Genomic DNA, 15,591 nt, shown 5'->3' with positions numbered 1-15,591 from the left:
TGAATGTGTGGTTTAGTGAGCAGACCCCATGTGGACACAACACAAGAAATTGATACATACATGTACGTCTGTACAGAGCCTCGTTCACACCTTCCAATGACTACATTTACATCACACGGACCCTTGCATACTCGTAGATGCAGAAAGTATAACACCAGCCTCCTCTCTCTCTTTTTCCACCCGCTCTCCAAGCCTTTCTGTCCTTGTCACATGTAATTACATACTCTCTCTCCTCATGTGTGCACATCTCCACATGTATGTGTCTGTATGTGTATGCATGCAGTGTACATACACAAAAACTACATACAGTGATTATGTCTGTAGCCTATGCACACCACTCACACAGTTAGGATACACTCTTTCACTCTGTCTTCCTGCCCTCTCTTCACAGACACCTGTGATTAGGCACACACATGCGTGCGCACACTCACACACACACGCACACACACACCTGGTCTCTCCCACCTCTCTGCCAGAGTGTGAGTCTCTTTATGAGAGGCCTGCCTGCACCCAACTGTGAGGCCCTTTTAATTAGAGCCCTGCTGTTAAGCACAGGCCTCCTCCAGTGGTCCCATCCACTCCCCACCACCTCTTCACACCTACACACCCTCTGTCTCTCTCTCTCTCTCACACACACACACACACACACACACTACTGTGCTCCTCTCCCTCTCCCTGTCCATATGCTCTGGTTCACACAAAGTATCCTCATATACATATATTGTCTTTACTGTAGATCCAATCAGAATTCATATCACACACACAATCGTCACAATCCACATCAAGAATCAGATCTTAACCAAGAGTTTGCTCCAAAGCTCAAGTTGATTTTATTTTTGAGAAACTTCAACTAGTTAAAGAAAGGGGGAAAAAATGCATATTTGAGTTTGGCCATACATTTATAAAAGACTGCTGCAGTGGTTATTTGCATACTGTATAAAGTTCACAAAAAGTCTAAATGAGAAGGAAAAGGTATGAAGATAGCCCTCAGTATTTCTGGCTGTGTCTTCATGTAGTTTTAGTATATTTATCCACCATTTTCATGCAGAATATTAGAGAATATAATATTTTTGTTTAAGCCAATTTTCAGCTGGAATAGTGCGAATGAAGTAGATTTAAGTTTTGAGGGAAAACATTTGGAAACCATGGTTCTGTGCCCTCAGTCACCAGGGACATAAGAAAAAGGAATTACCAGGAGTTTTATGATTAAGATTAATAGTAATAACAGTTCAGTCTGTAACTTCATTGATTCCCAATGGGACGTTGGGTGGCCTGAGTCTCTCAGTGAGTGGATCAGTTAACAGAACACAATGACAACTCACATACTCGTACAGTGTGACACCCTCAGCTGTGCAGCCACAGTCGACGTCTGCACAAAATATTCCTGGAACTCGAGCTGTTCCATCGTGATCATAACCTGCATTCCTCCACTTCCCTTTCAAAGCAAGGCCAAACCCCTTGAAAAAAAAAAAAGAAAAAAGACAGAGGTCTCTCACATTCATTGATTCTGTCCTGCATGAGGTTGCTATGATCAAAGAGCTGTTGTGGTTGGTCTCGCTCTAAGCTGCTTTCATAAGGAGCTTCCACAATCAGGGGTAAGTTGATTATAAACAATGGCAGGTGGGTTGATATTCTGTTAAATCAGCTCTGGAATTTTGAGCTAAACGTCTTTAAGCTGCTGCGGTGTGTGTGTGTGTGTGTCACCCAGTTCCTGGCAGGAGAGGAGATTAAAACCATACAACATACACATAATGCATATTAACCTTGGTCAGAAGTCTTAAGATGGGATAACAGTATAGCTTTGTTTCAGAGAAATAGTGACACAGTAAAGAGACTGGCAAATCATGTGACCCAGTCTGCCAACAGTAAATAAACTCCCAAAATCTACTGTCTACATATGTGAAATTAGTTTGAAGGAAACACCCAGAGCTGCCTGCATCTGTGACTGCTTGTCTTCAGCTTGATGTGGGAAGACAGGTTGTTTAGGACCGTGGGGAATGAGGGATGGAGAAAGAGCAGGGTGGAGGAGGAGGAGGGGGAGGTGGAGGAAGGCTGCAGCTGTTGTTGTGTGTAGTTTTAGTGTTGGCCTGGTGTGGTTTGCCAGAAATCACAGCAGAGCCCTAGAGAGGCACAACCCATGTTGCCTCAATGAAAGGAAAGATAGATAGATAAATAGATAGATAGATTTATCTCCTCATCTTTCACATCTTCCTTTTCTCCTCACCTCCCCTTTCTATGTGCTAAAGACCCCTCCAATCCCAGGGATTTCGCATGAAAGGCAGGAACAAAGCACCTTTTTCTGTGCCACCTTCCTTTTCTTCCTCCACCTTCTTGCCAAGCAAATGTCGCTGTGCTGAGAATCCTCCCGTCTGCATCTGTATCGACCCTTCCTCTTCCTCAGAGGAACAGACAGCCGGCTCCAGCTAGGGCCCTTTTTCCCTTCTGTTCACAGGGTGGGAGTTTTTATTATGATTGTTTTTAAAGATTTTTTTTTTCCCTTTCTCTCTCTTTCTCTCTCTCTCGCTGCCCAGGGTTGCGGATATTGCCGAGAGCATAGAACGAAAAAAAAAGCACAGGGAGGGGAGAGGAGAAGAAGAGCGAGAAAGAGAAGTTATTTTGCTGAAGGACATTTGCAGAGGCAGCTTTTAACACCCCAACCCCACCCCCCACCCCTTCCTTCTCCCTCCATCCCTCCTTAAACACACTTCTCCCCTCTCTGCTCGTTAAATATTGAGAATCATTCCTGAATTCCTCTGGCCTCTTCCTTTTGATGCTACTGTCCTCCCAGCAGCTCGGCAAAAGAAATGCACTCTGAAAAAAAGGGGGTGGTAGCACCAGCAGCAATTCCCCCCATCCAGGACCTCCTTGCCCTCCCCCCCAGGCCCCAGTAAACTGGTCTGAGCTCTGTTGGGTTCCCAAGCTGCACCTCTTCCCCCCATGGCTCCCCCGTGCTCTCTGTCAAAGGCCGAGCTCTCCCTTTGGGCTGGCTTTGGCCGCTCATTTCCACACTAACAGGGGGTGGCTCTCCCTGGGCTCGGCTTTTTAACCTACACCAACATGCATGCACGCACACAAACACACACACACACATACAGCTGAAACAGATTGTAAGAGTGACCCGGCTGACTCCTGTCACTTTATTCTTTACTTTTCACCACTCTCCCAGCTTATACACTTCACAGCATATGAGCACTGTTGTCCTCATTCCTCCCTGATTGTTTTACTTTTTTTTAGCACACAGATGGATGCATTTTAGATGCTATTTAAGATTTTTGCTAACTAGTAGGGTGCGGACGCCTGTGTTGTGGGTAGCTCAAGGATAAAACACAGCACAGCACAGAGTTTAGATACGAACAAGAGCTTTTCTTAAAGGCTGCATTCCTCAGCAGCGTATGCAGTTATTGTTGTTGTTTTTCTCTCCAAAAAGGAAAAGCAGTAAATACCTGCTAAATAAAGCTGATGCTGTTAAAGTTGCACAGCGTCCAGGCTAACCAGCGGTCAAAGCACGGCTGGAGGAATTCTCCCACTGTCGCTTTCATGTAAAACAGGAGAGCGAATTCTGACGAGAAAGCAAGTGCAGCAGACTGAGATCATAGACGTGTTACTGCTTAACAGCCCACTTTATGGGACTGGCTCTCTTTTTGTTTTAATGAGGAGGCCATGGATGGGTGGAAAGGGGGGGGGGGGGGGGGGGGCTGAGAGGGAAGGTTGAGTCTGTCAGGGAAGATGAGAGATTAGAAAAGATTGCGAACAGAATAAAGGATAGAGTGTTAAGAAGAAGCAGGAGAGAGGTTTAATGTCCTCTTCTCTCTTCAGGTCTAATCAGGAGTGAGAGATGGGCTGAGGGTCCCCCTTAAAGTGCTGCTGTTAATTTTTAACATCACAGGTACACTCTTCTCTTCTCTTTTCTTCTCTTCTCTTCTCTTCTCTTCTCTTCTCTTCTCTTCTCTTCTCTTCTCTTCTTTCCTCTCCACTGCAGTTTGCTCATTTGAATCAAATCACCATGGTTTTTTTTTGTTTCATTTTGCAGCCTCAAGAAACAAATAATCCACAGTTTCCCCTGCAGGATATTTTAGTTGAACAGGACACTTTTTGTAAACAAATGTGGACGTCTGTGTGTGTGTTGGTTCCCTGTTTCTCTCTATATTTACCTCCCTCTGAAAAGTGTTTTGGGCCCCCAGTGCTGTGGCACGAGATTGGCAGTTTGCTGGGCGCTGATAAAGTCACAATCTGTGTGTGTGTGTGTGTGTGTGTGTGTGTGTGTCTCTGTTTAAGTGTGCCTGCTGCTGAAAAGCAGTGAGAAGGAAAGAAGGAGCGGAGGCTGGACGCCTCAGGAATGTTTTTTCGATAACAAGTTCCCCCAGCATGCTAGAACTCTGTTGTACAATTTTGTGTGTTTTACTGCACTGTCTATGTGTGGTTGGGTGTGTCCTGTGGGGGGATTCTGCAGTTTTCTTGCTGCATTGTGATTGGCCACGAGTGTATTTTGCTTTCTGTTCACAAAGTACAGAAATACCTGAAAAATGGAGACACATAGTCATACAACAAACTTTTCATTATTGGATATTTTGATTGTGTTAACTTTGTTTTTGTCTATGATTTTTATGCAAGTACAATTGCACACACAAACACACACACATTCCTGCCTGTGGAGCCTGACTCCAGGTCACTGCTCATGCCGTGTACGCACCAATGCAGAGTTGTCCCAACAGCAAATACACTCGCTAACTCATCCGTCCTGTACGCTGCTCTCCTCTCCGCGAACTACCTCATTAAACATTCAGCCGAACAGTTAAAAACTCTTCTGCCGTTCAGTCCCGACTGGCCGCAGCATAAGAGGGGTGAATTAAATTCAGTCTGTCCATTGGGTTTGAAGTCAGACGGATGGATGGCATTTACCGACTCAGTCTGTGGCAAAGCAGTGTGGTGTGGCCACAGGTGGTGCTTTGTGAGGCCTGACATCAACCTCACACTCTGCTATGACCCAAAGTGAGCTGAAATTTAAGTTATCTCTGTGTTGTTTCTTATTCTGTCTGTCCCTCTCTCTGTTTCCCTGTCCCCAGTCAACTCTGGAGATGGCATTGACTACAGCCAGCAGAAGAGAGAGAACATTGGGGACCTGATCCAGGAGACTCTGGAGGTGTTCGAGCGCTACGGAGGAGAGGACGCCTTCATAAACATCAAATACATGGTGCCCACCTATGAGTCCTGCATGATCAGCTGAGGGGGGATGGGGGTGGGGGGGCTGTCACCTTGACATTGCACAGACTCTTGAATTGACTCCTCTTTAATCTGCCCCTTCACCTCTAAATTTAACCCTTATCTTATCTCTTTCTTATCCCTAACCCTCCCCTAATCTCAACCTCACTCCATTTGTTCTCTTTTAGTTTCTGAACCCATCCCAACATTTCTAAGATCCAACAAAGCAGAGCACAGGAAGTGCTCAAACTCAAGCTCAAATCCTCTCTGCCTCCCCTCCTCTTTAGAATATCTTTTTAAAAACCCCTATTAAATTCATAGCAGCGAGTCGAGAAGTATTTTCGGTCTGTCTGTATGTATTAAAATATACCAATATGTTAAATATATTATCCAGTTATTGTTACGTTTTTTTTATTACTTTAGTGATTTAGATAGACATATGCATGACACACAATGGTTTCAAAATGCATGAAAACATGATTTGATTTTAAAGTAAAGCTTCACCTAGAATTTGTGTTTTGATGATCAAACTCTCATTCACTGTAGTCAGAACAGCAGCTGTGGCCCCAACAGTAGATTTCTCTGCATGGTGACAAGATTTTAAGGTGGAAAAAGAGTCAACAGGTTCACAGAAACTTCTCAAACCACTCCAGCAGCAATTTATTATAGCCACCTCTCAAGTCTGTAAGGTGCGAGCACTACTCTAAAGACAGGGTCACTTAGAACATATGTGATGTTTTGGAATATGAATATTAAATACCTGATTTTCCTGTGCTGAAACAGCCATTATCTCTACACTGCAAAGCTTTTAATTGAAAAGGTGCTAATGTATTTTTGAAAGGTAGAAAAAAGGAGCGTTTTTAATGATGCAGGTTCTGTGTCAGTCCATAACGTCCTGTCGAACATCTGCACTGTGTTTTGTCCTGCCTCTATTCACAACCGCTGTGGTATTTTGTGTTGTATTGTACCACTGTACTCATTCTGTCACAAACTCAGCTGGAGACAGAGCCTGTCTAAACAGGCAGAGAAAGATGCATAGGAATGACGACCGACAGCATTCCTCAAGAGAAACACACACTCATTCACACACACGTTGTGCTGCCATCCTTTGAACTCCAATACCCCACAGTGATCTTAGCAGACACTTGGTGTGCATGTGGGCTTATTCATGAGTGTTTGTGTGTGACAACATACATGCCCTCTTTGTTGGTGAAGACCAGCCAGTAACTCAGTAGGCATCTTTAACCAACTTTGTGTTCTCACACTGCGCAGAGTGAAGGTGCTCTTTCCCTTTATCCTGTCTACTGCATTAAAGTCACAGTGGAAACTTCTTCCCAGACACAATGAAAGTTTGAGCGGCTCTATCCCCTCCACACACGCAGGGACACACACTTGCGCATATACATATACAATCCGGCGACCCACAGGGGAAGCATAGCGTAATTGATTTCTGACACTCACAAGGACACTTGCACTGTCTCTTATTGTAAGTCATGTCTCCGGCAAAAGCAACTTTACAGGCCTGCGGAGGAATCTATTCTCAACCAGAAGACAGGTTCATAATGCTCATATTTCAACCTCAGCACATCTTGAAAAGAATGTTACTGAATAGGTGTTCCACACTACTGAACCCGGGCCGAGCTGCTTTCTGCCTGCTGCTTGATCTGTGCAGTGAAAGACGAAAAGAGGAGTGCAGGAGCAGTCCCCTTTCAACTCAGAACACATATTTCACCTTAATAACCACAGCTGCATAACAAAACAAATATAGCAACGGCAGAGGCACATGAACTACTTTTAAAGGGGGTTACAATTTCACCTCTGTTCTCACTTGATGAGCGGATCGAACTCTGAATAGCCTGCGGTTCTGTCGAACTGTATCAGTGACTCCCCGCTGTCCCGCTTCACCTGTCCAATTTTACTGAGCCACACGCTAGCGGCTAGCCAGCAACAGAAGGAGAGCTGAGAGAGAGAGAGAAAACTAGAAAAACAGGATTGAGGAAAACATGGCAAACATTTTTGTTAAGCTTCACATGTTATTTACCCAGAACAGGACTCGCCAGAGCCTCCCATCTGTTCATCAGAGCCCTTTGCTTCAAGTTAGCATACAGTGTCACACAGCCCATAATATGCAGAAATTACCCAGAGTTCACTTCTTCGCACACAGAGGGCCATGCAGTCTGATTGCTTCGGCTCAATTAGGTCACATCACAGGCGCTAATGAGCATTTAATGTTAAATGGCGTCCGTTTCGACCTCTTCAGGAGCCCACCGAAGCTCATTAAGAAAGGTGACAGTCTGGAAAGGAACATCACAGGAGTGTATGGTCTTGAATCAAAAGCTGTGCACATGGATATACACAATAATGGCAAACAATACCAAAACAATAACACCGAGCCTGTAATTGCTCATGCAAGTAATAGAGTGAACTGTGAAATGAACACAAATGGAGGCAGCCAATGAGGTTATCTGGCCTATCAAAGGCATCAACGCATGACTGGTCCAGACCAACAGGCCCAGAAACACCAAGCATGACATTACTTGCATTTCTCTCTTATTTTAACCTGCTTTCAGACAAAAAAAACCCTCAATAAATTTAGCATAAAGCAGATATTGTCCTGATCATCATATTCTGACCCTTCTCCCCTTAGTCATAATGAGCAATTGATCATTTTGTGACCGCGAGTGGCCCAACATACACAAGGAAATAAATTGCTTCCTATTCAGAGTGTTTCCTCCAGTCATAGAACACAGGTTATAACATCATGCTCTACTTCCCTACAGCAGATACTATCTGTCACAGATAAAGCCACATTATTATTTTCAGTTGAGAGCATTTCTGAGGGTTTTTTTTCTTGTATTCCTTGTCTGTTGTGAAAGATCTGGCTGATGGCAAGCGGGGGCGATAGTATTGATCTAACATGTTACTCAGCCATTTTGCAACATCTCTATGCTTGTCCATTGCTTTTTTTGTTAAAGCTTCCACAGCCAAGATAGACACTGAAGAAACTGAGGAAATTCTGGCTTGGTAAAAAAAAAAATCCAGCAGCTTCATATTCAAGGTAAAAAAAACCCAAAAAACTTTATGTCCTGCTCCAGTGTGTATTTAGATTTATTGTGGTGTAACACTGACTGCTAACTGGAAAATACTTTTTTTATCACCTGGTCGATGTGCATGTTTTCCACAGGTTCCAAATTGGTGCATTCAGGGTCTTACGACCCCACCGTTAACCACCGAGTGTGTACCATTCCCATGCACCTGCCTTCATCCTTACAAGGGTGGAATAGCGCTCTCTAATCCACAACCTGGCCTAATCCTTACTCTCCACTGCAACTGGACCCCGGGGGTCAACTCCAGACGATGTGAGGCCCGTGGGCACTTGCTCAGCTCCAGGGTTATTATTAGGCTAGCTAGCTCAGCCCCTCACAACAGCTGCCACTGCCCTGCAGCCAGCAATAACTCCCACTGAGGAACACATGCAAGCCATTTCACTGATGGAAACGCTAAGCACTGCGCCGACGCGAGACGATTTATACACAGAATTCATACAGCCGCGGAGATCAACAACAGCCGACCGTGTGGACAAGTGTTTACACGTGTGTCTGGCTCTCACCCCACCAGCTACTCAGGTTGAGCTGTTATCTCAGAATGAGCAGTGACTTTCTGAAAGCTGGCTCCACGGAGCTCAAGTTTGTCCTTGTGCATCTCCGTCTCACTGCATCACAGTGGTGGCAGGCCAACAAAGGCTTTTGTATTGCAGTGAGCCGCGCAACAAAAGCTACACAACACGCGATAGCGTCTGTGACGGAGGGAAAAAGAGATCGAGAAAGTAGGGAAATGGCTGAAACTGAGGAAGACTGAAAAATACAATTATGGAAGAGGAAAGGCAGCTTCAAAATGTGTGTGTGTGTGTTTGAGAGAGAGAGAACGTGTTGAATAAAGAGGGAGACAGGGAGATAGGTTGTGCCCGAGCTCTGAGACAGACCGGCAGTCTGAGATGAATCCAGCATTGGAGAGAAATGAAGGGAAGGAGAGACTGTGTGGGCCGCGTCGAGATGGATGGATGGAGGGAAGTGGGATGTTGTGTCACCTGGTAGAGAGAGCTGTCTAGCTCTGGCCAGACCCAAGATTTAGGAGCAGTCAGCTGCAGAGAGAGGAATAAGAGACCAGAGAAGAGGAGGAGGAGGAGGAGGAGGAGGTGTAGAAGCTCGGGGTGGGGGTACAGACTACACCACTTGTTTATCTGTTTTTCCCTCACAAGTGAAAAACAGCAGAGAACTGAGGCGACAACTGGCACTTAACGACATCACCACGCTCCCTTATCTGAGCTGAACGTGAATGCTCCGCTTTGTGTTGAAAATCAAGTAATTCATCCATGTGGGTCACACTCTTGATCAAAGTTGGGCTGTTGTTCAGTGGAGGATGTGTTAGGCATTCAGGAAGTCTTCATTTGTCTTCCTCTTTATCACGTCCGTCCATCTTTGACTTCTTTCCCTTTCTTCTGCTGCGCTGTCTCTCTTATTCCAGTGTTATGGTCTCAAAAGGCAGATTGTTAGGACCAGCAATGAGGGGATTGTGCCGTGCAACAGAAATAAACGCCCCCCTGGGAATGATTCGTCTTGTTCACGTCTGCCTGGCGGACTCCGTGCTCATCCAGGGAGCTACTGAGCATGTGCGAGACAGGATAGCACAATGGAGATTTATCTATCTGCCTCTCCATATGCCAGGTGTCTGATTCACAGGCTTAATTCAAGAGTGGGGGAATAATGTAAACACTTTGAAAGAGGAGCTCATATTCTGTTTTCCTTGTGCAGTCCTCTGTAAAGATCCCCTTAAATATTAATAACGTCTGCAAAAATCTCACATCCTGATTTCACTGTTTAAGGTTTGTGTCTGTGCTTATGTGCGTGATTGGCAGTGTGTTTAGATACCTGGAGCAGACCACACCATGGGATCAATCCCTCTCTGAACAGATGTGATCAATGAGGATTCTCTGCCTCTCTCTCTCGCTCTCTCTTTCTTTCGCTCTCCTTCTCCCACTTTCCTTGTTCTTCTCCCTCCTCTTCCTCTCCTGCAGGTCTTATCACTCACAAACACTCATTTCTTTCCCTGCTACGGGCTGGCAGGCGCACACAAACGGGCGAACGAGCAAGTAAACAAATACAGTAGGAGCACGAATGGATCCACACTGTTAACAATTGGTGGGGACAGATGTAGAATCGGCTGGACTTCTCTAAGCCGTATTGACACCGGTGTGTTCTCCACAAGGGACAGAATGAGGAAGGAGGAGTGGGTGAAACTTGTTTATCCTCAGCCTGTTTAAGTGTCTCTTAACTGTAAGGAAGAAAAAAACAGTACTTTGAACTTCTGTGCGTCATTTCCTCCCTGTTGATTGATGATCGGCAGGTTTGAGGTGGGAATTTGGAGGTGATGTTTTCCCCTCTATCAGCAAGTGGCTCCAGCTGTACCCCACCCATCCTCCCCCTCCCCAGTCCCCCCTCTCTCCCTCCTGTCTGGATGACAACAGGCAGGCCAACAGGCATTTCCATCACCAGATTGCCAAACCACTGGAGCATCTAGACTACAACACCCAAGGTGACCTTTAACAAAATAGAGAATGGTGAATAGCTGTGGTGGCGACAGTCGAATAAGTTATTGGAAATGTAGAGGAGCTGGAATGTTGCAGCTTCAGCTTGAATTGTGATATATTTTTTCTCACACTGTAACACTCCACCAACTGACAGTTCTTCTTTATAGCATAACCTGTAGTGTGTGAATAGAGTACACACTTTCTCATGCAGAGTCTAATTTGTGAGGGATAAAAAGAAAAAAACACGTCTATTTGAAAGTATTGGCTGAATGGCATCTTCTCTTCATCTTCTTTTCCTGTTCCAAACACAAATAATCCAAAGACCAGTGGAAAAATACTGGTATAGCTCAAGTGAGCTCCAAGCTAAATTTGAAAAACGCATCTTTTTTGTATCCCTTTTGGCCTCCCTTAACCCTGTAACCCAGTCAGCAGGTAGGTGTCAAATATAACATGATGGATCGAGGTCTCCCCCACACCAGACTGGCCCTTCACTGGGAAAAGAGTAATGGAACCCAGGGCAACGGGGATGTTTTCAGTCCTGGAGAACCAGTTAGGCTGAAACTCTTAAACACTTAAACTAAAACTCCTGAGTGATACAATAGCACAATTATGCGTGACAACCAACATTTGGTAAGGAGTGCTCTCAATGATCACCTATTAAGTGTTTTAGCGCAGCCAAGCTCACAGTTTAGTTCTCACTGACATATTTTTCTGTTTTGTGTTGTCAGACAACTGAGTGGGCATAAAACTAATTTGATCTTGACTCGTAAACCTGTTAACCACATGAGCTGCTCCTTAGCTGCTGCGCTGGGATGTTGATCAATGGTTGAATTTTATAATGGCTGAGTAATCTGACAAAGTAAACAGTAATAGACACAGTTAAATGGCAACACGGTTAAATGTCAGTGAAGCCACATAGCTATATTGATATTTAAAATGAGTACTCTCTAAGAGGTTTAGAGGTCTTTAAATGTACTGATTTTTAAACATTTGATCCACAACACCACTAAAATCGTCCCACAATGTCCTGCCATCACTTTCATGTATACATCATTTTACTTTCTCACTTCAGATGATTTAACAAATGTTCAGTGACGACAAATGCACACACACTATTCAATGTAAGCACACACAAACAAGTGTGAGTGCAACAGTGCATGAACACATCCACAGGAGCACTAGTAGGGCATTTGTCACGTCATGCTTATGATACGAGTTTAAATGAATAATAGGTACATTATGTGTTTCTTTGTATATGTTCTGTATATGCTGTGGTTGCTAGAAAGACATTTATTTCTGTTCCCACCCTCCTTAAAATGTAAATGACCCAGATTCTGCCAGCACTTTTTCCCCCACAGTCCCCGAACTAGTAAGTCAAAAGGAAAAAAGGGAAAGATGTTGTTCTTGTTTGTATGTGCGCGTGTTATCAGAGCCTGTGGGCCTCTGTTCACCTCCTCCGGAGCCACAGCCGTTATCGCAGACAGCCTTGCCTCGACAGAGCCACCAGCTCCCACTCGCTTTTTCCTGCGGCTGCGGGGGCCCCCAAGGCGGGCTGCAACCAGGCTACGGGGGCCCCCGACCGAGGGACCCCATTGTCTCCATCAGCATACCTTCGGTTGTAAACCCAGGGCGCTCTCCAAGCTCATTGTGAGTGCGCTAACAGCCTCTCTTCAAAAGGGGCTAAACGCATGTTCATTAATTATCTGGATCCTTGTTAATTGGATTAATTGTTGAATAGAAACCGTGTTATTAAAAATGACGAAAACACAAGGGCAGGGGAAGCAAAAGGGGGGATTAATATCGTTTCTGTTTACACTCGGGCTGTCAAAAGAGGCAAGCGTGCACACACACGCGTACATTTAGGTTTGCGCTGCCTGTCTATTTCTGTGGCACCAACTCTGTGCTGCTATTTCGCACACATATCAGCACACACACAGAAGCTGTAGTGTAGAAGCTGACCCAACTCAGAAGAATGAGTGCTAGGCAAGGTGCAAATTACCATGCGCACCGTTAAAGATAAGAACTAAACCCATTTTCAAAGCTCAGAAGAAATGCCAGATTCCTTTTGATGCAAGAAGACTGTGACTTTTTCCATCGCTTATATTCAAAGAATAAGGGAGGGTGGAAAAAAAGAGAAACATAAAGTCAACACCATGAACAATTTAGCTATCTCCAAGTCACATGAAAAATGGGGTTTCTTATTCCCTCTGCCTATCTACTTATTCTTATCCACCAAAAATCACTTATCAGTGTTTGACTTCAAGGGATGTTTTATCATTCTGGCTTTAAGATACAGCTGATACTGCAGACCGCATGGATGACAGGACTAATATTACATGTCTCATGTAATTGGTGGTGGTGCAAATGACAAGTTATTATGCAAAACCCTTACTATCTGTGTTTTCCTGTGGTCACTAGTTGAAATTATGACAATCAAATGGTAAATGTCAGACACTCCAGAAGACATACATAAGGTAGTGGGGAGCTTCAGGTATTAAGCCAAACAAAGAACAGTTACAAATAGAAGTCCAAATTGACATATAAGTTTAAGAAATTATCATGTTTACTGAATGATCACGTCTTAAATATTTTTTAAAAGAGGACAGTAAGTTATAAAACTCTGTCTTTGCCTCAATACCAATGTTTTCTGCAACCTCTCTCAGTAATCTAGCTCCAGTGATGAATATTTTAAAACTCATAGGACCTGCAGAGGCCTATGTAAAACCTTTTTAAAATTACCAACTTCAATTCTGAGTACTTTGTCTCATCTGAAGACTCAACCGGGGCTCAACAGTAATTATAGCAATAATATATTGTAGCTATATGTAGACGCTGGCTTAAGGGCAGAGAAGCTGGATCCAGTAAATGTGTTGCATCGGTTGTTAAGGCAACTGTATCTGTCTTCCTGCTTTGATGTGGAGGCTCCTGTCGCCTTATGCACTCCCAAATGCTGTTATCTGGGGCTGGAGAAATGATTGCACATGTTTTTTTTTGTGGGAATACATGTGATTTTTGTGTGTGTGAGCAGCTTTACACTCTGTATATGTATTGCAATTTGGTTTGCTTATTTTTGTGTCTCTTGCGTTGATGATATTGTGACACTATTTAAGTCTAATTAAACTTGTCCAAGGACATTAATAGTTGTAGTTGTTCAGGCAATTTATTGGACATGTTTCACTAATTTTAAGAACTTTTTGTTTTAATTTTTTGTCCTCTATACCAACACAGTGGCAACAAACTGAAGCCTAGAGGGTCATAGTGCAGCTGTTTGAGCATTCATGCACCCAGTGTGGGGACTACTTTTACAAAGACATGAGTGGGTGAGCAGTAAGCAGACAAACTGAATGAGGGCCAAGGTCAGGGCTCAGATTTAGCTGGGCCCCTCTTAGCCAACAGCTGTTAAAATCAAAATGGACCAGTTGTGGTTTATTTTCACACTAAGCAGGAAACCGGAGGTAGCTGGTTTGTGTGTGTTCCATTGATCAGGGATGTTAATCTTCTGAGGATATGTAGAAAGGTCCTCCCAAGGACAGGACAATGAAAAGGCTCTATTGATTACTGGAGCGTTGATCAATCGGTCCCTAGACAGATAACAAGACGTACAAGTCTTGAGTAACAATGGGCATTTTGTAGGATATGGACTGCTCAGGTTTTTTTTTTCATATTTTAGCACCTTGAAGAAGCCTGCAAATGAAATCTGCAATCAGTCTGATTCGTAGGCTGGTGTTGGCAAGTAAGCTACCTCTGTCACACTCAAACCTTGTGTATGAAGTGGGAGACTGAGCACACATTCAACCCACGTATGATTATTTAAACCACATCACAAGTCCGTACCAGATTGACCCAAACGCATCATTGTTAAAACAGAGAATTACACCAGACCTTGTAAAATCTAAGTGCCAAATGGGGCTGCTGTGCTTTTAAGCAGTTGCTGGAGTACTCAGGTCTAAAGTAATCACATCTCCTTTTGAAAAAGTTGATGCAGTCTTTGGCTGAAAGGGCTCCACTCCCCAGCCCCTTTCAAAATAGGGTTACAATAAGATGTTCAATCCTTCTACAATATTGTTAGTGTACTAAACTTTGTTTCAACCTGGGCCTCTAGTGGAACTGGAAGCAACATTAAACCTCCTGAAAAAAAAGGAGTTATTTATGGGAGGAGCAGATCTTTTTGACAAAGTACATATTGTACTGTAATAACAGAGACAAGCTAAAGGGGGAAAGGGGTTTGTGGGTGTTGCCAAATCAAAAGTAAAAAATTAAACAGGACTGTTTACCTTTTTACCAAGGATTTCATTGCTGTCTAAAACAAAGTCAGACAGAGACTAGCACCTCAGGTGATTCAACTCCACTTTAACACAAGTAGCCTGTGATAAATCGGGCTGCCCTTTGGTGTTTACCCTTTCAAATCAAAGCTGAGTAATAACAGAACTAGGAAGATTTACGATGAACCCACTGACACACACTTAAAGTTATGAGACGACTGACGACAGAGTCATACTTTTAAGGAACAAAAACGCTGTTTGAAATTTTAACTAATATAAATGTTGCTGTTTAGTGAAGAAAAGGAGAAAGAAGTAACCGTGTGCTCATGTTCGATGTTGACAACACTTCAGGGGCATTATGTGCATTCCTGCGCACTGCACATCATTGGCCTGAATGCCTGCCCATCATTCTACCAAGCGCTCCGCCCCGCCCTTCTAGGTCTGATCTGAGCGTTCATTGGCTCTCCCATTAGTACCCGAAAGCCTCGCTGGCCAATAGGTGTTGAGTAGGACGGACCCTTTCCGGTGGAACAGTCTCTCGCG

At 44.1% G+C, this 15,591-nt stretch overlaps 1 protein-coding gene across 1 annotated transcript in view; it reads left to right on the top strand.

Moving 5' to 3' along the window:
* Positions 1-5,588, top strand: part of pacrg (PARK2 co-regulated) — a 119,022-nt gene extending 113,434 nt beyond the window's left edge. Inside the window, exon 5 of the mRNA XM_018663601.2 lies at positions 5,064-5,588. Coding sequence (XP_018519117.1) covers positions 5,064-5,224 — 161 coding nt within the window. The 3' untranslated portion in view covers positions 5,225-5,588. The remainder of the gene's footprint in view (positions 1-5,063) is intronic.
* The last annotated feature ends 10,003 nt before the right edge of the window (positions 5,589-15,591 follow it).

Source organism: Lates calcarifer, linkage group LG19 (genome assembly GCF_001640805.2).
Source record: "Lates calcarifer isolate ASB-BC8 linkage group LG19, TLL_Latcal_v3, whole genome shotgun sequence".
In the NCBI taxonomy this organism is placed as follows: domain Eukaryota; kingdom Metazoa; phylum Chordata; class Actinopteri; family Centropomidae; genus Lates; species Lates calcarifer.
This window is presented reverse-complemented; position numbering and strand designations above follow the sequence as displayed.